General features: G+C 45.1%; 1 protein-coding gene across 2 annotated transcripts in view; it reads left to right on the top strand.

Annotated features, from left to right (window-relative positions):
- Window positions 1-25,770, top strand: part of LOC147880193 (guanine nucleotide-binding protein subunit gamma 1-like) — a 74,836-nt gene extending 49,066 nt beyond the window's left edge. Inside the window, exons 3-4 of one of the 2 annotated variants that reach the window (XM_087371301.1) lie at window positions 24,822-24,866; window positions 25,310-25,768. In XM_087371301.1, the coding sequence (XP_087227427.1) occupies window positions 24,822-24,866; window positions 25,310-25,397 (133 nt within the window). In that variant the 3' untranslated portion in view covers window positions 25,398-25,768. Of the gene's footprint in view, window positions 1-24,821; window positions 24,867-25,309 lie in introns of both variants that reach the window. The other variant, XM_087371302.1, reaches the window with a different exon arrangement.
- The last annotated feature ends 218 nt before the right edge of the window (window positions 25,771-25,988 follow it).

Here is a 25,988-nt window from a genome sequence, read left to right as displayed (position 1 = left end):
CGGGTCGAAGTTCCAAGGAAAAACGGATGTCAGTGTCCAATCCGCAAATAATTTGCTTCATCTTAGTGCTTTTAGACACGCCCAACTACTGTGCGAGTGTGATGACTTTGTTACTGTAAGACAACACGGGCAAACCATTTTGTGAGAGATGAGAAAACTCATCCTCCAAGTTAAGCATATACTGTGGCGGTAGAAAACGGGCTTTGAGATTGTTAACAAACGTTTCCCAGACGAAATTTGTCTTAAAAGTGGTTGGGTCAGTATGCTTAGTAGCCCAATGTTGCCACCAGGTTGGTTGTCGACTCCATTCTCTCTTTACTCTCATCTCCTTTCTCTCTCTATGGTGCATAACGCTATTTCCTTACTTAAGGTTTAAATAAGATCTTGTTGTGATTACACGATTAGATAACCGTTGCATGTTACATTGGTATCGAGCTTTGGTCTGTATCTAGCTTCACTACTGCGAGTGTATGCTTGTGTTGAGATCTGCAAAGGACACACAATCAACCGCCATGGAAAGTTCGGGGAAAGACGTTAGATTTGAAGACTATGAAGAGGAGAGAGACAACCAACAAGATACGCTTCCATCAAGTGCTCAAGGAATGATGGCGAATCTTATGGAATAGAATCGGGTTCTCCTACAGCAGCTTGAAGAACATTCAACCCAGCTACAAGAAAGCAGAAGACAGCTAGACCAGACAAGACAATGCTTGGAAGAAAAAGAGGCAGAAAAGCCGCTTGAAGAGAGAAGAACCACCGATTTTGAAAAAATGCTCTTGTTGATGCGTGAGGAACGCAAAAATAAGGAGGCATTGCGATGCACAGAACTCGCCCAAGCAGAGAGTCAATAAAAGCTAGACTAAGAGGCAATGCTTCTCCAACACAAGCAGATGTTAGCCACTATGTAGGCTAGTTTGAGTGCGTCATCTGTTACCACCGCCAAAGCTTCGTCATTGATAAAGGTAACACCACTTACCCGGTCCACACCAAATTTTGTTAAGTATGATGATAAGTGTGACCATTCAGCTATCCTTCAGTTTACTCATCACTTCGTCGCTCATTTTCCGTTAGCACAAATTCAAGATGAGCAAGACAAAGTCCACCTAGCAGCCCCTCACCTTACCGGTGAGGTGAGGTCCCTATACTCACTCCCCAATCAAGGGAGAATTGGCTTTGTACTTGGAGAACTGAAAGATATAAATAACACTGTTTGAGAGAGCATGGAAATGCACCTTTGAGGAGCACACTGTGCACATGTGTGACGTACTGCAGACCCAAAGACCTGATAGGCAACGCCAATCAATACCGAGACCTTGATTGTGTGCACATTGACGATGTAGGGCACTTCTGCAAGTTAAGGAAGAGGTTTGTGCTGTCCACCGGGATGCAGAGTTACTGTGTGAGTGAGAGATGAAAGCTAGGAGTAATAGATTCTAAAAGAGAGCTGAGATATGATTGAGATATAGAGCTGAGAAGTGAGCTGTGCAAAACTGTAAAAGAGAACTGTAAAGAGCTGCTGAAACAGTACCCAAACCTTACTCCGTTTGCTGGTCCGAATCCTCAAGTGTGGTGCTGTGTATACACCTTCCAGACAGGCTGACTTGAGGGCCAAAAGTTGAGGCTCATCAGGACCAACTGTGGAGGTGTTCAAGGCTGCACACAAGAGGCTGGAGGAGAGCTATTGGAGGACTGAAGGCTGGGAGAGCTGAATGAGGAATGAGGGTATGGATGGACCCTATTTATAGGGCTGGAGGGCTGCCCAAACTGGCCGACTTTTCAGTCAGCTGTTTGGGGCTGGTTGGTTGGACCCTTGGCTACATAAATGCAGCCCTTGGTCCCATAAAAAGGTGGCCTAGGGAGGGGTGTAGGGCAGCCTATAAAGGCAGCCCTTCCCCAGCACATTTCTCTCACTCATTCCAGCCCTGAGGGGTCCCAGAAGGGCTCCTATCCTAGGTTGGACCTAGACCTTATCTCTCTAATCCTAAGATGGAAACACTACCCTAGTATTCTCCAGTGGGTACCAATGAACAAGGATTGATCTGTCTGACTTGACCTAAGGCTGAGAGATTGACCTATGGAGCTTGTGCCTGATTGTCCTTGGACAAGGGCTCATAAAGGGGTCACAGCATACAACAAAATCTCCTATTAGGGAACTTAACACACATGTCGATGTAGCCAGTGTGTCACAGTGCACCCAAGTTCAAGGGTGCATGTGACATCATACGTGGCCTGGCATAAAGATATGCTCTCATTTGGAGTTTAATCCTTCATTTGACTGATTTGAGTCAAAGATTGACAAAATGTTTTGGCTTTAGCAATTGTTTCCCATAGATCATGCAGATAATTCTTGTCGTATTCAGGAATCACCGTTTGCATTCGAGTGGCAAATGCATTCCATGCATAGTCTATATCAATTTGAGATTGATCCCAAAGAGGGGCAATGGTGTGACAAACCAGCTCTTTATATGGATCATGCTCCAAATAACGATTATTAACTATAAGGAGTCTTTTTGTAGTAACCTGCCAAATGGCATTGGAAAGACAACTGTAGCCATAATGGAGCATGATCTGAATGCTGGAAGGCATAATCAACCCACAATTTGTAGCTAAGAGCATCATATTGCCACGCACTAACCATATACCAACGGTCAAGGTGTGCATGGTAAGAAGACCGCGAATTATGTTGAAATGTAAAGCCTGGGTACATAGGCTTTAATTCCTTCCAAAAATCAGCAAGATTGAGCTGCGATATTAATTGAAACCATTGTTGCCTTTAAGAGGCCAACATGTGGGTATTGCGAGAAGTGTTATCCCCTTCCTGGGGAGCATTATTAAAATCACCACAAAGCAAAGCATGATGTCTCCAGGGATATTGTTGCATAGGCTGCCAAATCAGAGCTCTTCGATGAGAAGATTGAGGTGCATATAATGAGTATCTCACCCTGAATAAGACATGGCATAATAATCCACCTTCCTTCCTTATCATTCAAAGCCACAACAAGCTGATATAAATGCTTTATAAGAAAGGCAACACTAGAAAAAGAATGTTTCCTTGCATAAAATATATTATAACCAGCAAAATGTCATTTCTGTCCTACATACATATGCTGATTATACTCTTGCAAAGCCACGACATCAGGCTGCAAATCATGAACATATGCACAAACAAGTTTCCATTTATGGGTGTCACATAAACCTTGTACATTGAGAGTCAGACATTTGATTTGATCAAGCATATTTACAGAGATTTTGTACATCTATATACAGCTGAGAGATTGAAATCTAGCAACGATTGGATTTTTACGAAACAGCATCGATTCATTCTTCCTCGCTGGCTGAACGAAGTTTTTAGGCTAAGAGATCACACTCTCCTCCCCCCCGCCCCCCCCCCCTCTCTCTCTCTCTCTCTCTCTCTCTCTCTGGTTGATCATTTGGTTGCCATATGGGCTGCAACTGAAGGAGTGAAAGGTAGGAAAGAGGCTGTCTACTGCTGTTTCATAGATTTCAAGAAAGCCTTCAACACAGTATCGCGAAATAGGCTATGGGAAAGATTGGAAAAGCTTAAAGTCCCTCAAGAATTCAGAGAAGCCATGTACCAACTCTATGAGAAGGTTCTAGCTGGGTTAGCACAGCCACTAGTAGATGGATCATGCTCCAAGAGGAAAGTCGTAATAAGGAGTGATATAGGGGTTAAACAAGGCTTCCCTCTATCACCGACACTATTCGGTCTTTTTATTGATGAATTGGAAGAGTGGATGAGAATACATAGCGAACAAGGTGTGTAAATTGCAGGATACGCTTTGTTAATGCTTATATATGCAGATGGTGTGGTATTCTTCGCAAAGAACAAGGAGAGCCTACAAGCACATTTGGATTCACTAAGAGAGTTTTGCAAACACTTAGGAATGCAGGTTAATATAGACAAGTCAAAGGTGATGGTCATCGGGACACATAACAAACAGGTGGATGTCACATTTGGAGGGGAGTCCCTGGAAATAGTCAACTCATATAAATATTTAGGGCTGGATTTCACCGACAGCTACAAATGGAATGCATGCATGGAAAGGGAGGATTTTGGGAGGTTTAAAAGCTCTATATAGCTTCCAAAATAAATGCAGGAAGGCACATCTATGGAATTGCGAAATGAGAAAGTTTCTGTACACCATGCTTGTGCAGACAGTAATCCTTTACGGATGCCTTGCTTGGGCACCTGGGCTATCTAGGATTCACTGGGAAAGAATAGAAACTTCCTAATGGGGGAGTTACGGGTTAAGGCACAGACAACCTATCCCATCGTGCTGGCTGAAACAGGTACGATACCTCTAGAAGGGGAAGCATTGTGTCAATTCATGGCAAACCTCAACAAAGTTGAGAATATGAATGACAGCAGGATACCACACAAAGCGATGGAAGCTACACAACTCATGGGTTGGCACAGAGAGGGGATGAAGTGGATGGAATCATGGGGTATAACTATCGCTGATATACCAGAAGATGCATGTGAAATAAGAGAGATTGTGACATAGAAAATGGTACATAAACTATGGCAAAACTCAGGGACTAAAATGCAGTTTTATATACAAGAAATTAACTCAATGGACAGTTATGGAATGCAGAAATAGCTTGGTGAAGACACATCAACATTTAAAAGACATTTGATCTGCAAAATCAGAACTAGTTCACATGATCTCAAGGTAGAGGGGTAGATGGGCAAGACCCAGGATCCCCAGAGAGGAAAGAATCTGCAAAATCTGCCCCATAGGAGAAGTAGAAAATGAGCAGCATGTACTCCTCGGATGTAGAGCATACGCACACATCAGAGAAGGCTATGGGGAAAGCAGAGACCTAAAGAATCTACTGGAGCAGCCAGCCAAAAAGCTAGGAAGCTACTTAAAAGAGATTTTAGAACATCACAACAAGGTACCTGGTCTAGCTCACAAGCTAGCCCAACAAGTATTCACTCACTACATGACAAAGCTGTAAGATTTTTCTCTTCATTGGATGTAAGGGATCACTATTAGTTAATAGTGATTGCCAATCCCATAGATCTTGAAGGGTCTCACGCGGACTTTAATACAATCATATCATATCATCTCTCTCTCTCTCTCTCTCTCTCTCTCTCTCTCTCTCTCACGCGGACTTTATACAATCATATCCTGAAGGGTCTCACGCGGACTTTAATACAATCATATCATATCATCTCTCTCTCTCTCTCTCTCTCTCTCTCTCTCTCTCTCTCTCATACATAGCACTAGGGCCCATGACAACAGGTCGGGCTGGACCCCCCCGAAGGTCTTTATTCATTAAAAAAGAAATTGAGTACAAGAGTACAATTCAGCTCACGGGCAGCTTGTAGGAAATCCTGCGTGAATTTATTTTACAAAGAGCTCTCAGCACATTTCTTTTGGCAACATGCCAAGTGTCAAAATATATAACTAAATTTTAGTTACATGCCTCAAAGGGCAAAACTCTAGGGTCTTCATAGCCCTCGGTCACATGGGCTTCTCCTGGCTACCCACTGAGCTCCATGGTGCTTGGGTAATCAACAACCTTAATTAAAGCGCACATAGCCATGGCACCCATTAATCGTTAGCGCTTTTACATGCAAATCAATTCTAGACTACTCCTAGTCTTTGTAAGTGTCCCCACCAAGCAAACATGTGCACATTAAGAAAACTAACTCTGTGGTTGACTGAAGCCAACCCTTTCTAGCTGTAATTAAGGACTTTTACCGGGGTCAAGGCGCCTTAATTAATGCCAAAACTTGCCAAGTGGAGTCGGTAATGATCTAGGTTGTTAGCCTGCTTTGGCTGAAGCCGTCTTGTTGACCGAAGTCAACTCTTTCAGACCGGAGTCATAGGTTCTTTGGTTAACCGCAGTTAATTCTCTTGGCATACGCCAAGTCTTCCTAATCGGGGTTAGGCTTACTTAACCGAGGTTGAGTATCTGTGACCGAAATCAATACTTTGACCAGTTAAATATAACTTTTTGAACATAGTTAAATAAATGAAAGACTCATTAATTATGGTCAAATAAATGGCCAGTTAAAACTTTGAATTTGGAGTATTTACAAGTTGGCCCCCGACTTCTATTTGGTTGACCTCAACTGAAAAGCTTCCTTGTAAATATCCAAAAGCTGTGGATGATCAGACAACATGTCTTCATCCATTCACTTGGCATCCAATGCCGAATAATTTTTGAATTTTACAAGATACCTGTAAAATTTCTTGCCCTGGGGGCCTTTGTGTACAATATGATACACAAATTGTTGTGGCTTAAGGACCTCCTCTAGCTGATCCACTTCTGGTAAATCCTCTGTTTTTGGCTCTGTAGGCTCCGGTCTCTGAAATTTCTTTAGGATAACCCGGAAAGGGCCATAGTATTTGGGAGATAACTTTGCATACACTTTTTGTTTTCCCTTTAACTTGCAAAGACTAGCTTTCTCAAACTTGAAGGAGATGGAGAGAGTGAGAGCTAGAGAGAGTGAGAGAGTCGAAAGCTTGGAAGCTGTAGTTGCAAAATAGAGTGTAAAAGAGTACAACACAAAGTAGAGTTGATAAGGTTTTGTCATAGTGACAAAACCTTAGTAGTCACTAACCATAGTTAGTGAACTAACTGCAGTTAGGGGGAAAAACCTCTAAATGAGGGAAAAGTGCCCCTAGCTAACTTATTATATTACATTGGTCACTGCTGAATTATATCTATAATTCCAACACCCCCCTGCAGTGCCAATGTCATGTACAAGGCTGATCAATCACCAAACGGATATAAGTTCAGGGCACTGCGAAATGCCTCGAACTTCTCACGTGGTAGTGCTTTGGTGAAAATATCTGCAACGTTGTCATGTGTGGACACAAAGATCATACTGATCTCTCCTGCATGCAACTTCTCTCTGACGTAGTGATAGTGAACCTCAATGTGCTTCGTGCGAGCATGAAACACTGGATTCTTTGCCACTGCAATGGCACTCTGACTATCAGTGAGAATTGGAGAAGGACCCTCCAAAGACAGATGAAGATCAGCAAATAAACGTCTCAGCCAGACACATTCAACTGTTGCTGTGAAAGCTGCCCTGTACTCAGCTTCACATGATGAGGTAGCCACTGTAGATTGTTTCTTGCTCAGCCATGAAATGCAAGATTTTCCCAAAAAGAAACAATTGCCACTAGTGGACTGCCTAGTGTCATAATCACCAGCCCAATCTGAATCACTGTAGGCATGCATCTGCAAGTCACCCCCCCTGGGACTTGGTGCCTTGCAAATAACGGAAGATGCGCTTAACTGCCTGCCAATGCATAGTTTTGGGGCTGTGCATGTACCTGCTCACCTGAGATACTGCAAACTGAATATCAGGCCTAGTATTGCAGAGATATATGAGGCATCCAACAGCTTGACTGTAAAGTGTGGCATCAACTGATTCTCCTGCATCATGCATTGTGAGTTTCAGCCCCGGTTCCATAGGAGTAGATATGGGCTTACACTCTTGCATGTTAAATCTGTCCAAAAGTTTCTGAACATACTTGGACTGAGACATAACAGTGCCACGTCTCTCATGAGAGAACTGGATCCCCAAATAAAAGTGAAGCAGCCCCAAATCTGACATATCAAAGTGGGTCTGCAAATCAGTTTTGAAATCTGCAATTTTGTCGTCATTGGACCCTGTGAGCAGTAAGTCATCAACATAAAGAAGGATGACTAATATTTCCCCCCCATCCATCTTGATGTAGAGGGTGCTCTCAGTAGGACTATTGTGCAGCCCCTTGCTGGTCAAAAAGGCATGTATCTTGGCATACCATGCACGAGGGGCCTGTTTCAGCCCATATAAAGCTTTATTAAGCTTGCAGACTTGAAGTGCATTTGCTGTAATTCTAAAACCCGGAGGTGGTTTGACATACACTTCTTCCAGCAAGTCCCCATTTAAGAAGGCTGTTTTGATGTCCAACTGATGAACATTCCACTCAAAATGTGCAGCCATTGCAATTACGGATCGGATGGTAGTCATCCGGGATGTAGGAGCAAAAGTCTCCTCATAATCTATGCCCTTTTTCTGAGCATAGCCTTTAGCAACCAGCCTGGCTTTATATCTGTCAATGGAGCCATCTGGCTTCCGTTTGACTTTAAATACCCATCGTGTGCCAATAGCATGTTTACCCTGTGGCAAGTCCACAACATCCCAAGTGTGATTTTTTGCAATGGACTGCAACTCATCGTGCATGGCATTCATCCAATGCACATTACCTTGTGCCTCTTCAAATGTGGCAGGCTCCTCTTCATCAAGGAGAGTACCTGCATATGCTGATTCCACTGAATTAGCACCTTCCATGTGCCTTGCTGCACTGCGAGTCCTGCCAGGTAACGGAGCATCAAGTTTACTCTCCCGGAGAGTCTGTAACAGCCAGTTTGGGACTGTTTTTGCTGCATGTATGTCTGCAATTTCTTGCTGTACCACTTGTTCCACTTCCTGTGGAGGAGGCATGACATCCCGTGGCGGAACTGAAGCATTTGAAGGTTGCTGTAAATTCTGATTTGGATCAGAAAAATCAGCAGGGGAACCCAAAGCAATGGGTAGCAACCCTTGAAAGACATCTTCTGAAGGTGAAGGCATTTGAAAATCAGCCTGAGTGTAAGCTGAATTTTCAGAAAATATCACATCTCTACTTACAATGATTTTGCGTGTAGCAGGATTGTAGAGACGATACCCCTTGCTTTCTGCACTGTATCCAACAAATATGCATTTGATGGCTTTATCTGACAATTTGTGCCTAAATTCAACTGGCACATGTGCATAGGCAAGGCATCCAAAGACTCGGAAGTGATCCACTGAAGGCTTCCTGTCATTCCAGACCTCAAAAGGAGTTTTTGTTTTTAAAGCCTTAGTGGGAGCCCTGTTCAAAATGTAATATAATAAGTTAGCTAGGGGCACTTTTCCCTCATTTAGAGGTTTTTCCCCCTAACTGCAGTTAGTTCACTAACTATGGTTAGTGACTACTAAGGTTTTGTCACTATGACAAAACCTTATCAACTCTACTTTGTGTTGTACTCTTTTACACTCTATTTTGCAACTACAGCTTCCAAGCTTTCGACTCTCTCACTCTCTCTAGCTCTCACTCTCTCCATCTCCTTCATTTGGTATCAGAGCAGGTCCAAGAGCCTGGTGCTCCTTGCTCCCTTTAGTTCCAACCTCAGCCTCGACTTTCAGCCTGCGCCAATCTGTCCGTACAGTCCGTACGACTGTACGGAATTCTGACGCCGTACGATTTCGCCGTACAATTTCGCCTGCCGTACAGCTCCGAGCTTCCGTACATCGACGTACCACATCCGTACCGTAGTCCGTGAAGTGCCGTACACCGTACGCCGTCGTACATACCTGTTTACCGTACCTGCGCGCCGTACAATATACGTACCTGTTTGTCGTGCAGCTCCCGTATCTGCTCGCCGTACCTGCGTAGGAAGCCGTACAAGTCGACCGTACAGCTCTTGCTTCCCGTACTGTACGGCCTGTTCTGTACTTTCCGTACAGTACGTCCAATCAGTACTGACCGTACAGTTTGGACCGTACAGTACGTCCAATCAGTACTGACCGTACTGACCGTACAGTTTGGACTTACCATCTGTACTTGCAGATATAGACCGGTTGTTGTCAACCTCGGGTGTTCTTTGACAGGCTTCTCTTGCAGAAAAATACAGTTTGGTGCAGTTGTTTTGGAGTACATTTGGGGCATTTTTGCATATTGCAGCCATTGCAATCATTGTGCAATTTTGGAGCTACATCTGGAGAAAAATTGGAAATATAGTCTAAAATTTGGGGCTTTTGTCTTAAAATTGCAGATTTGGGGTTTTTAGCATTCTGACCCCTTTCTGGCTGCAATTTCTAGCCACAAATTGGGGCTTTTGTGTTGGGAGAGCATCTTTTGGAGTATTCAGTACATACTGCCTTTCTTGGAGTGTTTGGAACACTTTTGGCAGATTTTGGAGTGTTTTATGCTTGGACAGATTTCTGACAGCTCAAGTGCAGAAATCTAAGTTGCATATACAGCCCGTGCTTGGGTGTGGTTTTTGGGAGTTGTGCATTTTATTCCCAGTAAGGGAATTCAGCTTTGTATCTGCTTCAATCTCTTTTTCAGATATGGCCCATCAAAATCAGAATGAGTTTCAGTTTGGTGGTCTTTCACAGGAAGACAAATTGGATGGTACCAACTACTCCCTCTGGAGTTTCATGGTACGTAATATTCTGATTTCTCGCAATTTATGGGATTATGTCAATGGGGATGAAATCCGACCAGCAGATATTGCACCTGCTACCCCTCCTCACCAAGGAGGTGGAAGAGGTCGTGCACAAGTTGCAGCTGCAGGACAAGTTGTTGGTGCAGCTACAGTCAATACTCCTGAGCAAAAGAGATGGGATTCACGGGATGCCTTAGCCTTGTCTTGCATCTCTCTTTCAGTGAAAAGATCAATCATTCCGCATATCCGGTCGTGTAAGACCTCCAGGGCAGCGTGGGATATTTTGGAAAGCATGTATGCAGCACGGAATGATGCCAGGGTATCTTTTTTGAAAAGAGAGTTGAGCAATACACATATGGAGGAGGGTGACTCCATGTCAGCCCACCTCACTAAACTACAGGATCTCAGAGAGCAGTTATTAAACATAGATGAAATTATTCCTGATTCAGAGATGATTACAACCACTCTGAATTCTCTTCCTGAGTCTTATCTCAGCTTTCATACTTCGCTGAATTTATCATTGAGGGGGGGTGCAAATCCTCTTTCTTTTCATGAGCTGATAGGACTCCTGCTTCAGGAAGAGTAGACCAGGAAAAATTTGGCTTCACGTGCAGGTGAACAAGCCATGCTCTCAAAATTCAAATAAAAAACAAAGGGACAGGCAAAAACAGCAGCAAATCAGCCTTCCAGTGGGTCAGGACAGCCTTCACAAAAGGCTAAAAGTGATGCAAGCAAGCCCAAAAAGAAGGGTTTTTGTCACTACTGCAAAAAGCCAGGTCATCACATAGCAGAATGCAGGAAAAGGATTGCAAAGGAAAAGAAAAACAGCTCAGGAATGGCTGTTTCAGATTCAGCCCCTTGTGCATCTGACAGTGGGGATGCTGCAGCCAACTTTGTTAGTCAAGATTATGCCTTTTTATCTTGCATTTCTGATTCTAGGTTGGCTGTTCCAGATGCTCGGGATAGTACAGCTTCTTGCAGTGATGATACATATGCATTTTTGACTTGCAGTTTTGACTCTCCTTCAGATGCATCTGCTTTCAGTGTTGATGAAACACTGAACACATGGTATTTTGACAGCGGTGCATCCAAGCACATCACTTCGAGGAAGTGTCTTTTTACTTCCTTGCATCCACCCCCTGTTGGTAAGAAAGTCACTTGTGCCAACAACTCCTCATATTCAGTACGTGGCACAGGAGAAGTTGAGCTCACTGCAATTGATGGCTCAATTTTCAAACTTTCTGATGTCTTATATGTGCCTGGCATAACCAAAAATCTCCTTTCAGTGTCCACTCTTAACAGAGAAGGATTTCAGGTCATCTTTGAGGATGACAAATGTGCTGTCCGGGACAGGGAAGCTAACTATGCCTTAATGTTATCTGGTACTCTGCTGCGTGGGCTTTTTCAGCTTGATATTTTTCAGAAAAGAGAAGCTCATGCTTTGGCAATTTCTACCCCTACAGTTGCCATGCAAAATGCAGAATTATGGCATGCCAGATATGGCCACATGCATTACAACAGCTTAATGACACTTCATAAATTTTCAATGGTTGATGCATTGCCACCTCTTGAGATACCTCCTCCACATGCCTGTGAAGGGTGCATTTTAGGTAAAATGCATAGATTTCCCTTCAAGAAGGATGGTTCAGTTAAAGCTATTCGCAAATTGCAGCTTATACACAGTGATGTCTGTGGTCCCATGAGGACTCCTTCATTGGGTGGTCATCTCTACTTTGTCACATTTATTGATGACTACTCCAATTTTACTTGGGTTTATGGGCTGAAAAAGAAATCTGAAGTGTTCACAGTGTTTAAACACTTTTCAGCCATGGTTGAAAATGAAACCGGGCTCAAGATACAGACATTACGCACGGATAGAGGTGGGGAATACCTATCTGCAGAATTTGATGCTTTTCTCAAACAAAAGGGTATTGTGCATCAGCTCACAGTCAGGCTGACCCCTCAGCAAAAGAGTACAACACAAAGTAGAGTTGATAAGGTTTTGTCATAGTGACAAAACCTTAGTAGTCACTAACCATAGTTAGTGAACTAACTGCAGTTAGGGGGAAAAACCTCTAAATGAGGGAAAAGTGCCCCTAGCTAACTTATTATATTACATTGGTCACTGCTGAATTATATCTATAATTCCAACAAAACTTCAAAAGCACCCAATCCCCTTCCTTGAGATCAAATTGTCTCCTGTGCTTATCTGTAGCCTTCTTATGCTTTTCTTAAGACCTTTCAATTGCTGTCCGGACTTGGCTGAAAGCTGTCTGGAGGTCTCCGACAAACTGACCAGCTGCAAATATTTCATCTGTGGTCCTCATGATTGGTGGTAGAATCACCTTCCCATAGATGTCTTCAAAGTGGGCTTTTCCAGTGGAGCTGTGAATTGTATTATTATATGCAAACTCCACCAGTGGTAGGCACTTTTCCCAGTTTGAACTTCGGTCAGCTACGTAGCATTTCAATAAATCAGCACTGTAGATTTTGCTACCTCACTTTGACCATCTGTCTGGGGATGGAATGAAGAAGAAAAATTCACATTCGTCCCATATTATCAAAAAGATCTCTCTAGAATAGATTGGTCATTCTGGGATCTCGGTAGAGTCAACTTCATTGCCTTGCGATGTGACATGACCACAATCGCTCCTAGAAATCTGAACCTGCATACAAGCACAAACGATCGAACGTAAAACCACAAAGAAAGATGCAAGCATGCTCACCACCCAACGGTGATGCTCATGGATCTAGGACCCATAGAATCCAAGCATCCCCCCAAGCCACAGGCTAGGTTGCGGCACGAACATCTACATCCAACCAGTCCACAACCTCCTGGCGTCCCATACCACCAAAAGGCGCCCATAGGGCCTTAGAATTGCGCTAGGAATTCGGGCTACGCTAGAAACCAGGTGCGTGTCTGCAACATGATCCAAGATCCAGAAAGAAAGAAAGAAAGAAAGAAATTTTATTAGAGTCTTCGGAAGACCGATGGGTCTATGACACTCAAAGAAAACGTGATACAAATCACAGTAAGGGTGGAGCTACTGAAACGAGCATCATCACCCGTGCTGAATCCTAAGTCTGATCATACATAATCAAATACATCTGGATGTAACAATGCAAAGAAAAGGACTGGAGCGGAGCGGAATCCTCCGTATGTCATGTTGCCCTGGCTAGTGCATAGCCGGTGATGGGACGTTGGCGCCCGTCAAGGGGTGCCGTGCGTCTCGGTCTCCTGGACGAGGCTCGACGCAAGACTAGAGCCACCGTGACTCCCGTGGGACGTATCCCGGGTCTAAACAATGACGGGAGGTCCCCCATAGTGATCTGTGTGTCCCCTCGATGTCTCGTGTGTCGTGCTATGGTCGTCGGGTCGGGGTCTCTGTCATGTCTGCGGCTAGAGACTGGACGATCAATGTCACTCGATGGGAAGAACTCTCTGATCCTGCTCTGAGAGGTGTCTGATTATGTGGCCAAGCCCCATCGCTTGAGTAAGTACTCTCTGTGTCGGACCCCCTCGTGAATGAAGGCCGCGAGACATCTCTGATCTGGGTAGGCGAGGAATCTGGAAAGGAGCCCGGAGCCGTCTCTAAAGAGCCAGTGGTGGCGACCTCTTATCTCGTAGTACACAGGGCACCTAAAAATAAAATGTTCCTCCGACTCAACCTCCTGACAGTCGCACAATATGCATAAGCGATGCTCCCTAGGAATCCCCTCTGCTCTGCTGCTCTCTATGCGGAGGCAGTGTGATGATACCTGAAACTGTCCGATGGAGATCCGTAGTGAGTGAGGCATATGAAGCTCAGTGTACCCCGGTGGTGTGATGAATCCCTTCTCCGAAATACGAAGACAGTAATCTCTGTAGAAACTCAGCTTCATTGGAAGCTCCCTCGGCTCCAACCAGGTCCTTAAGGTGTGTAGCTGTAGGAGATCCTCTTGAATGACCTGGTTGGTGTGTGGCCCGATCGGGATGGTGGGTGGGAGTACCGGAGGGGCATCTAAACTGTATTGAAAAGGAGGTATCCTATTGATGTGAAACCCTAGTCTCACAAACCATCTTCGAGTCCGTGCATACGAGCATCGCTTTGACTTGCATGAATGAAAATTGAACCCATGGGCCCCTTATATAGGCTCTGGCCCAGTGCCGCTAAATATAGCTGGAACCCTAACTCGTCCGTTTTCCTTGCAACCCAACCTGAGAATCGCTTGCCTAGCCACTAGCCTCCCTAGGCTATCAAAGCTAGTCCGTGTGCCTAAGCACATGTCAGATACAATCCGTGCACATGACATACTCCCCTTCCTCTAAGAACTCACTCTTGAGTTCAAAAGAAAGTCCGGAAACTCTCTGTGAAGGTTAGTCAATGTCTCCCATGTAGAGTCCTCCTCGACACGATCCTTCCACTTAATCTCATATTTCGTGATCGTCCTATTTCTAACTTGACATTCGCGAAAGCCAAGAATACTCTTAGGCTCATGTGGTATAAAGGTTAAATCTTTAACCTCTATAAGTTCCTGAGGAGTAACTACCTGATCCTCAACACCCAACACTTGTTTCAATCTACTAACATGAAAGACTAGATGAATCCTTACATTAGGAGGCAAATCGAGTTTATATGCAAGTTGGCCAATTCTTCGGATAACCTTGAATGGACCATAGTATCTGGGGTATAACTTCCTAAACTGTCCAGTATGGAGACTCTTGGATTCCTTGGGAATACGCGAGTATACCACGTTCCAATAGAGAACTCTGTATGCGAAAGATGTCTATTAGCATAAAATCTGTCCCTGTCTTGGGCACTTCTAATAGACTCCTTGGCAAACTGCAACATCTCTTGCATGCCTTGCAAAAATGTTTTTGCAGCATAATTCTTGATCCGACCATTATTGGAGATTTAGGTTGAAACCCGTACATAAGCATAAAAGGACTGAAACTAGTACTAGAATGGTTTGCACTATTATTAGCAAATTCAACCATGGGTAAGTAGTCTTCCCATGATGACTGCCTCTTGGAAACATATGCCTGAAGCATATCCTGGAGAAGTTGGTTCACAACTTCCGTTTGACCATCAGATTGTGCATGTTCAGAGGAACTCAAACTAAGAGTGGTATCCAACTTGTCAAAGACAAGCATCCAGAATTCACTCATAAGTCCTTATCATTGACTATGGCAGCCGGTAACCCATACAGATGAAACAATTGGTCAATGAACTGTGGAGCCAACTGAGACGCTGTGGCTGTGGATCAAGTAGGTATAAATCCATGGAAATACTTTCCCACTTATTCCTAGGAATGTCCAAGGGTCGGCTCACTTACCTGTGCACACAGTCCAAGGCAACTGCAAGGATTCATTGTGAATCACCTTGCCAACTAGGCCTCTCCAAACACAGCTCACAAGCTAAGCAAGGATAAGAGAAGACAACCAGCTTACCTTGGTCAATCGAGCGTTCAAACGAGCTCTTACACGAGCTTGAGCAATTCAGTCCCCAATTATGAATTGCCCTATCTGTAAATCTGTAAATCTGTAAAAGAGAGAGAAGGAGACAACAAAACATGACCAGCCCCTTTGGAAAGCCATTTGTCACCTTTGTACTAGGCCCTGTGAGCAGCCAGGCCCACAAGCAGTGAGGCAGCCAGGCGCTCAAGCAGTTCCAGCGCTGGTTGTGCACCTTACCAGCAGCCCGCGGAGCTGAAAAAGGACACCCCACATTCCGTATGGTCTTCCAAGCTGCCACACAAGGTCCAAGGCAGCTGCGTGCAGTCCCGAAGCAAATCCGTACGTAAAAACCTCCAAAAACTGTCCGTCTATGCACCCAAAAACTCCCGGTCAGCTCCCATACGTGAAACGTAAGTTTTCCAGCCTTTTCCTCCACATTGAACCTTGCTAAATGCATCTAAGGATGGGAAAATGCCACGTGGTATTCCCCCCCTTCATTTGCCCCTTGCCCCCTCTAGTGGGACCTTCTCCGGGGCTAGTAGCTACGTTGAAGAACTTTCTCTTGTTCGTCCCCTAGGTCTCGGGTGTAGTCAACTTCTTAGTTGAGGCAAATGTATGGCCTCCTTCAGGGTTGAGCTCTTATTATTCTTAACCTGCAACCTTTATGAATCAGGCAAGCCGGCTGGTCATAGGATCCATCTTAGTAGCACGGGTCTGAAGGTCATGGAATTTCTGGAGATAGGTGTCGAAGGTGAGGCTCTGTTGGTCATATCCAAGGCCTTAAACTTGGCCACGATGTCATGATCATCTTCTTTTTTTAGAAACTCAGTTTTAAAGGCTTCTTCGAACTCTGCCCAGGTGGATGGGTGAGGCCTCAATTCCTTCCACCAGAGTAGAGCCTTCCCGTGGCCAGGTATCCAACTGCTAACTGTTTGCGCTTGTCCTGCGGGTAGGGGTGAAAATTGAAGTGGACCTGCCATTTATGCAGCCAAGTATCCACAACTTCTTTCTTCCGATCCTTTTATTCCCCGGAGAATTGCGTTGGGGTAATATTTGGCTCGAGAATAGAAGCCATCTCATCCATGTGGGTCAAGGTTTGAAGCTGGGACTGCATGGCAACGATTTGCTGGAACAACTGTTCCTGGTTCGAATTTAGGAGTGCAAACTTTTCATCCAATCCCGTGAGGAATTGGTTGAAAGCGTCCTTTTTAACCAAATCTCATAAACATCATAGTTGTCCCCTTCAACATCCCGTTTAGAAAGGCTGGTTGTAATTGGTTAGGTTTCGGTCCGCCTTAGAGAGATTACTTGCATCAGCCATCGTAAAACCAGCAAAGGGAAATCCACAAAATAGATGTAACTGCAAAGGCTTGTTAGAACTGATGATTGGAGAGGGAAAAGTATGGCGCACCAACCAGACTCATGTGCAATCAGCAAGGGTGCTAGAACCCCAATCGAAGGCTGACCTTGTGGATGAATTGCTAGACGTGGAGCTGGCTTATCAATCCGAGGAGTCCGAGAAGAGGCGAACAGCTTGGCAGTCCGAGCAGCTTGTGAGCTACTCTCAATCCCGGGTGATGTAGTCGCACACAAGTCTAGAGCTGGTCGAATACCAAGAAGGGGAAAAGATGGTGCTGAAAGTGTGGCCGGTGGCAGGAGGTAGGGGAGAAAAAAAGGTGGCGAATTGATGGCGAGGCAGCAAAAACCTGGAGGGAACTAGTCAGGAGTGCCAATTTTATAGGGGACTAAGCCCTAAATCCTAAACTGAGGCTCTAACTAGCCAAAAAGCAAGGGTGCTTTTTGTCATCTCAACTTAGCCTGACGGATTTCTACCCTTCTCTCAGGGTAGGGGCCGATTACAGAAGGTCCCTCTGGGCTTTCCAATCAGGTTGCTCCACCGGGTGACTCTTCTCCTCCTCAAATCGCTTCACCAACCCGAAAAAATGTTATCGAAACACCCTTGAAATCCATCGCCACTCCATGCTCAGCCAGGCTCCTTCCTCTCCAACAAACTAACGATTCACTCCCTAATTGGCACCAAACCAACCAGGACACATCTTCCCACACATGGAGATCATTCCTCCCCTACCAACTGACGAAAACAGTGTAGTTTCTAGCCAAACAGTGCAAAAGCGAAAATCGCACTTACGCGGAAGATCCAAATAGGAATCGCAATCACCTCTAGGAATTCGCCATCGAGGATTGGCTCTGATACCAACTGACACAACCACGATCGCTCCTGGAAATCCGAACTTGCAGACAGGCACATACTACTGATCATAGAAGCACAAAGAGAGGCGCATGCATGCTCACCACCCAACCGTGATGCTCATGGGTCTAGGGCCCATAGAATGTGAGCATCCCCCCAAGCCACAGGCTGGGCTGCTGGCACGAACATCTACATCCAACCAGTCCACAACCTCTTGGCATCCACCAGACGGCGCCCTCAGAAGTGCGTTGGGAATCCAGGCTACGCTAGAAAGCAGGTGCGCATCCGCAACACGATCCAAGATCTAGACAAGCAAGAAAGAGCTAGCCCTGCTTTGACTTGCATGAATGAAAATTGAACCCGTGGGCCCCTTATATAGGCTCTGGCCCAGTGCCGCTAAAAATAGATGAAACCCTAACTTGTCCATTGCCTTTGCAACCCAACCTGAGAATCGCCTACTTAGCTGTTAGCCTCCCTAGGCTATCAAAGCTAGTCCTGTGCGCCTAAGCACACGTCAAATACAATCTATGCACATGACACAATGGAATCAAGGCATACCCAAAACCATGTCATGATGCTTTAGTGGGGAGACGAAGAAGTCTTCCTGATCAACATCATTTTGTACATGAACACGGAGCTTCCCTATGAGGGAAGTAACTTGCACAGGGTTCCCACAGAACATCTGGTTGGCATCTAGAGCCTTGCCCAACTCCTCCGTCTTTATCCCCAGCCTTAGGGCTAAATCCTCTGAGAAAAAGTTATATGTAGCCCCTGGATCAAACAATATAAGCACTTGTTGGTCTCCTATCTTGCCCCAAGATAGCAGCAACTGTCTTTCCTCTGGATTTGTCACTCGGCCCAAAATTTCCAGAATTCCTCTTGCCATCGGCTTTTGTTGTCTTGGTGTCTTTCTCTGCTCCCTAGAACTTGAAGGTTTCTTGGGGCACTGGGCAACCACATGCCCTTCCTTCCCACACAAATGGAGCTGTTATGTGACTAGTGAATTAAAAAGGAGGGTTTTTGTATTCACATTTTGAAAATGGGCTTGAAGCACTATCTGTCTAGCCTTGCTAGCAAAGGGTGTCCTTTGGTTGTAGTGTTAGTTCCATAGATCCTGAAAAGACACACCCCAAAGAAACATAGATTTGACAATCTCAATTGGCCCTTGTGCAAGAGTGCATGACTCATATCGAAGATGAACCTCGTTGATGTTGAAGACTAGAACCTTGGTGGCTACATGCCTCTACAAACTCTTTGCTATAGCTAAACTCAGCATGATGTTTGTAACATAAATATTGACAGGGAAGAAGTTTCTGCTTGTGATGATCGTTGTCCTTCTAGAGTGTCCACAAAGAGGACAGCTCATCAATGTAGAGTCCAGAAGTTAGAGGATATAGGACATGCCTACATCACATGGATTGATGCTACTCAATGGTTCATACATGCCCTAAGTAGTGCGCACTTTGTCTATAACTTTTGTACAAGGCCATAACTACCCGAAAGATGCTTTTGCAATGCTGAGAGCTTGATGAGGTTGAGCTCGTGGTATGATGTATAAAACTTTCCAAAGCTGTATAAAGCAGAAGTATAGTCTTTGATTCCAATGTATGGTCTCCTTAGTGAGAGGTTTGAGAGTGAGAATGTCATTTAGAGTAAAATGATCCTATCTGAAGCCCGCCTCCCCCCTTCCCCATACTTGAGTTTGTGGTTCTCTTGTTTTGTAAATGAGGAAAATGGTAAGTAGGAAAGCCTTTATGTTCATCTCATCAAAAGGCTCGGTTTGAGTGGAGTTATTAGAGGGATGGAGTCAGAGGAAGGGGAGGAAGAATGAGAGGGTTGAGGAGAGGATGGTGGGGTGGGGACTCGGGGGGAGAGGAGATAAAGATAGAAGAGAGGGCTGCTTCACTAGTGTCCATTTTGCCTTATTGATGCACTTTTTCTTTCTGTTGTTTATTGGTGTCCAACTAACCTTAGAGTGGAGGGTTTTGGGAGCAATGACCAATAATTTGATATTTCACAGTTCTGTTCTCCATGAGCATCGAAACTGTCGGTCATGGTTTCTTGAGAATCCTACCAAAGTGCACACCCAAGTGGTCCCCACAAAGATGAATTAGAAGAGAAAGAAAGAAAGAAAGAAAGAAAAATTTTATTAGAGTCTTCGGAAGACCGATGGGTCTATGAGATTGAAAGAAAACCTGATACAGATCACAGTAAGGGTGGAGCTACTGAAACGAGCATCATCACTCATGCTGAATCCTAAGTTTGATTATACATAATCAAATACATCTGGATGTAACAATGAAAAGAAAAGGACTGGAGCGGAGCGGAATCCTCCGTATGTCATTTCGCCCTGGCCAGTGCATAGCCAATGATGGGACGCTGGTGCCCGTCAAGGGGTGCTGTGCGTCTCGGTCTCCTGGACGAGGCTCGACACAAGACTAGAGCCACCGTGACTCGTGGGACGTATTCCGGGTCTAAACAATGACGGGAGGTCCCCCAGAGTGATCTGTGTGTCCCCTCGATGTCTCGTGTGTCGTGCTGCGATCGTTTGGCTGGGGTCTTTGTCATTTCTGCAGCTAGAGACTGGACAATCAATGTCACTCGATTGGAAGAACTCTGTGATCCTGCTCTGAGAGGTGTCTGATGATGTGGCCAAGCCCCGTCGCCTGAGTAAGTGCTCTTTGTGTCGGACCCCCTCGTGAATAAAGGCCACGAGGCATCTCTGATCTGGTTAGGCGAGGAATTTGGAAAGGAGCCCGGAGCTGTCTCTGAAGAGGTAGTGGTAGCGACTGCGGATCTCGTAGTACACTGGACACCTGAAAATAAAATGCTCCTCCGACTCGACCTCTTGACAATCGCACAATATGCATAAGCGATGCTCCCTAGGAATCCCCTCTGCTCCGCCGCTCTCTATGCAGAGGCGGTGTGATGATACCGGAAATTGTCCGATGGAGACCCGTAGTGAGTGAGGCATATGAAGCTCAGTGCACCTTGGTGGTGTGATGAATCCCTCCTCTGAAATACGAAGCCAGTAATCTCTGTAGAAACTCAGTTTCACTGGAAGCTCCCTCGGCTCCAACTAGGTCCTAAAGGTGTGTAGCTGTAGGAGATTCTCTCTAATGACCTGGTTGGTGTGTGGCCCGATCGGGATGGTGGGTGGGAGTACCGGAGGGGCATCTAAATTGTACTGAAAAGGAGGTATCCTATTGAGGTGGAACCCTAGTCTTACAAACCATTTGTGAGTCCGTGCATACCAGCATCGCTCGTCTCCCTCTGTTACCAACCTCATGCAGGAATCAAGAGCCAACCATGGCAACCTCTGTCTCCTTGATGTGCAGTCCCCATGTGATCTATCCAGGTGTAGATATATAATGGTCTGAAAGGCTGCATCTAGCTGGAGTGGAGAAGCACCAAACTCGGCTTGAATGATGTGATGTGGTACAGATGGTTTCCCCCGGATCATCTGTGAGAGCGTGAGGATCTGCAGGCGCTCCACCCGTGTCCAGTCTATCTCAGGCCCCCAACAAGGGCTGCCATACATACCGGCTGGTCGGACGAAGGAGTCGAAGAGAAGAGCCTTGGTCCGAGGGTCTTGGAAGTGGGAGTGGAAGCATTGTCTCTCTAGCCGAGCCAGTGAGGCGTATGCCTTGCTCAGTCTGGCCTGCATCGCTGATCTCATCGTGAAGATCGAGCCGGAGAAGATGACCCGCAAGTAAGTGTATGAGGATACGATCTCAATTGGTGACCCACCGAAAGTCAAAGTAAACTGCTTCCGTTGCATGCTTGCTCGAGAGGTGTTAAAGATCATGACCTTGGTCTTGCCAACGTTGACCTCCAAGTCATGGGATAAACAAAAAGCCTATAGTGCATCCAGGTGTCACTGGAGCCCCTCGGGTGTGGAGGACAAGAGTGCCACGTCATCTGCATAAAGAAGAATCTCGATGATGATCCCGTCAAGTGAGCAACCGGTCCCTCCAAACCCTGTTTGACCCCTATGGTACTCAAGATTTCATCTGTCCAACCTGCGCCTGTTCGAACTCGGCCTGAGACTCTCTTATACAGTGCCATGACTGCGCACTGGGTCTCCTGATCAAATCCCAGTGTCTGTAGGCGTGTGATGAGATGAGCTCGAGGTATTTTCTCAAAGGCTTTGCGCTCCTCAATGACACTCCTGAGTGTGAGTATGTGATCCATAGTCCCATGGTCTCGCCTGAAACCGGCCTGATGCTCTGAGCCCTCTCATCTCTGCGAATAGGCTGACCGATGCATCCAATGCAGCTGCATAGATCTTGGATATCACATGTCCAATCATGATAGTCCTGTAGTTACTCGGGTCCATGGGATCCCCTGCCTTGTGGATGGGGGTGATGGTGTTGAGTGTCCAAGTGCGGGGGAAGCCAAGGCAAACAGCGTCATTGAATAGCTTTGCTAGGATCGGGGCTAACGTGTCGATCCTATATGTGATAAACTCAGTGCATAGCCCCTCGTGATCCTTAGCTCGGCCATTGTGCATTTTCAATGTCGCGTCCTTGACTCCCCCTCTGGTGAACAACGTGCAAGTGGTGGGGCGAGGTGTGTGTATGAGATCTGGAGTGGGCTGGTGTGGGACATCATAAAGATGGTGTGCATACGTGTGCCAGACTCTCGTGTTGGTGAGGGGTGATGGAGACCTACGCACCTCAGTTAGAGACCGAGTCTCTTTGGGGGACTATATCAGCTCAGCTCCAGTTTATTTAGATGCATAACTAGCTACTAATTTTATCTTAGAAAAAAAAAACGGCTTGAGCAACATCAGTTTAAGACTAAGAGTCTTTGGGTTTAGATTTGAAATCACGGATTAAATTGTCCATCCCTATATACTGCCCATTTTCCATCTTTGTGTGCATCCTTCACTTTAGTAAGTTCAACATTCCTTTGTTTGAGCTGATTCGGGGTAAGCTCCTCAGATATCCATACCTGTGTGCCTTTCAATTTGTTTGTCTGTCAGAGAATCTTGACTCTACCTGCCCTCTCTGTGAACTCAACTTGTAATTGTGTTCCCTTCTAAGAGATCCAACTGATGTCAATTTCATCCCATTCTATTTGTGGCATCTCCTTCTTGAGACTTGTGATCTTCTCTTCTACTGTGTATCCCTCCGTAAAATTATCTGCAGGACATCCCATACAATCCTTTGGCAGCTCCCCTATGGGCAATCTCTTCTTGTTTTTTGCTATGGCTTCCTGCTCTTTTACCTCCGTATATAAATCTGCTTTGTTGATTTTGTTGTTGGCTAGAATAGCCATCTCTTTCTTGGCTGAGCTGAGCTGAGTGGTGATCATCTTTTCGATCATGGAGACAAGTGTTTGTGCTGGTGGAGATGAGCTGCATTTTGTAGAACTTCAGCAATGATTTCCTGCTTACCTTCATTGTTTTCCAACTCCTTCACTTTCTTCCCGAGAGCTGCTACTATAAGCTTGAGCTCTCTTACTTCCTGTGTTAGGTGGTAGTTCTGCTCCTGCGGTTCTGGTCCAGGCCTTCGCTTGAAATGCAATGCATAAGGGCTGGGTGTGGCTGCTACATCGGAATACGAGGGCTTGCTGATGGGCGTTGTTGTAAATATCTTCGTCTTTGGAAATTCCATGGTGCCTTCTTTAAATGCAGGAGCCCTTTAGCTTGAATTAACCCCCCGAGGCAAAGCCAAGGGCTCAGCTCGGCCTGGGGGTGGTTCTCCCACAGACTGCTACTGCTGCAGAGGGTTGGAACGAGTTGGAGCGGAGGTAGAGTGGAGGACTAGCAGGGGTGGAGCGGGGGTAAAGCGGAGGTGGAGCAGGCTGGAGCGGAGGGGGAACGGTGGACTAGCAGGGCTGGAAAACGGACGGTTAGCGCAGAGCTAACGGGGGGAGGAAAGGGACGGGGAAACGTGCCCAAAGAAGTAAAAGCCCACCTCCTTTTAGTGTGCATCAGCTCCTTTTAGTAATAGTATCGAGGGTTGATGGGTCTTTGCAAGGCTATGACTCATTTTTGCTTGCTGGAGGCTTCAAGTAATGCCCTCAAGCATGCCAGGCTAAGGTTTGGCACAAACTAGACACAGGTGGGTATAATCCCACATGCACTAAGGTGCAAAGCAAGAGAAGGGATATAATGCCTAATAAAGAATGGAGCCTCAACCCCATCGACCTGTTGGGGTGTGAGAGGTCCTGCAGTGGCTAGGGGGAATTGTATGGGTCCCCCTAGGCAGGTGGCTAGACAGTCTTGATGTGGACACTGGGCCTGTTGGACATGGGCAATGGATCTCAATAAGGTATAAGATCCCTGAATGGAGTGGGGACCGATGTGGTGGCCGAAGTGATAGGCAGCATAGACGCAGCAGCATGCTCAGCGTGGAGACAATTGGGGTCGACGGGCATAGACTGGGCTCTTAAAAGAAATCAGCCTCTACAAACAGTGCAATATGCAAGGAGATGGCAGCAAAGCATCGGCACAACATCTGAGGCAGACTTGCATCAACATGTGGCTGCTGCATCAGAAGGATAGACCTAAAGCCTTTGTGCATAGGGGAAAAGCACTCAGATGTGGTGATGGCAAATGGCATGCAGAAGACACAGGTGCTTGTCAATATTGCGGCCAGTTTAGGATTGCCTTGGAAGAAGCCTGCCAACAAAAACTGATGGATGACATTAGCACAAATGTGGTGCAATACGACCCTTCAAATCAAGGAGGGCAATTGGATGATTGTCTTGGGCATTAGCTTGAGGGTGTAAAGGGCGAGTAATGCCCTCAAGGAGGCCAGGCCAAGGTGCTAGTGCACATATGGCAGAGCAGGTTATAATCCCACATGCACTAAGGTGTTGAGAGCTGATAAGAATCAGAGCTTTTCTCTTTTGTACTCTCTTTGATTGTATTTTAATAAAACAATCTCATGTTTATTTGTGTACAAACTCCTGTTTCTCTGACGAGATCCTTTCATGCAGATTAGTACAGTTCACAGAGACATGTGCAGATCCTCTTCTCCCTCTGTAAGTAAAGTTTTCAGCTGGGAAGTTCATTTTTAATACTTCTGTTGTAGTCTTCCCATATCTGTCCAGTAAAGACAAAATTTGAGAAGCACAAAAAAAGTCTTGTAACTATTCAGAATAATTAGTATTCTATTCATTTGTTTGCCTTTTAATTCTTTATTGTATGGAACGACTGACTTAATGCAATTTGCTTAGAGAAGTACACATAAAAACATATCTGTTGTGCAATGCACGCACAGCCATGTGCACATGCATAAAGTGGCTTCACCCTAATCATGGATAATAGAGGTGGCTTTTCTTTTGAATACTGAGGAATATGCAGACCTGTTCTGGCATAATATGTATTTCTATATTATTTTCCAAAAATATTGATTTTTGTATTATACATATGAGTGTGTGCCCATGGGCTTAACTTAAATTTGCATTCTAATCGTATCCCTCAGAAACCGTGGACCAAGGAATCCACAGTGGGATCGATGGTTTCAGCAGTCAACTAATGGTGGTGAAGATTGCTGCTGCTGGAAAGGATGACAAGTTTTGGTATCAATTTATTTTGTAACTTATCTTTCAATGTTTTTTGTTTTCAATCTTACAAATCTCGTGGTGTTTTTCTTCGGCATGTCACTTGTACCACTTATCATTATTATGTGAGAAAAATGTAGTTGTGGATCATTAGCGTTTATTTGAATTTCTCAGTATCTATATCATTTCATGAAAATAATAAAGAGCAGATTTAAATGTGCATCTGTTTCACACCTAAGAATGGTTTTCTACACAGAATTGGGGGATCATTCCAAATCTCTCTCCTTGATTTTTCTATAGACTAAGAAGAGGGCATAGAGAACCATACCTACAGATAATTCAGAACCAAAGAATACTCACAATTCAAGAGCTGCTCAAGTCATGTATTGGCAAATTTTTGATTATTTTGGGCCTGTCTCTTATTTCCTTTTTCGTATTTTGTTTTTGAATGATTCTCTGATATCACCATCTGGGTCATCTCAATATTTCAAACCAGTGAATTTTATGAAAGTTCTTTTGAAACAACCACCATAAAATATGTACAATATAACTGGACGTGTTCAAATTTTTTACAAAAGAATGTGTTCGCATTTTGCTATA

Source organism: Dipteris shenzhenensis, chromosome 32 (assembly GCF_047967505.1).
Source record: "Dipteris shenzhenensis isolate YYH24624 ecotype China chromosome 32, Dip_SZ_1.0, whole genome shotgun sequence".
Lineage (NCBI taxonomy): Eukaryota > Viridiplantae > Streptophyta > Polypodiopsida > Gleicheniales > Dipteridaceae > Dipteris > Dipteris shenzhenensis.
The sequence above is the reverse complement of the archived record's forward strand: the minus strand, read 5'-3'. Positions and strand labels throughout refer to the sequence as shown.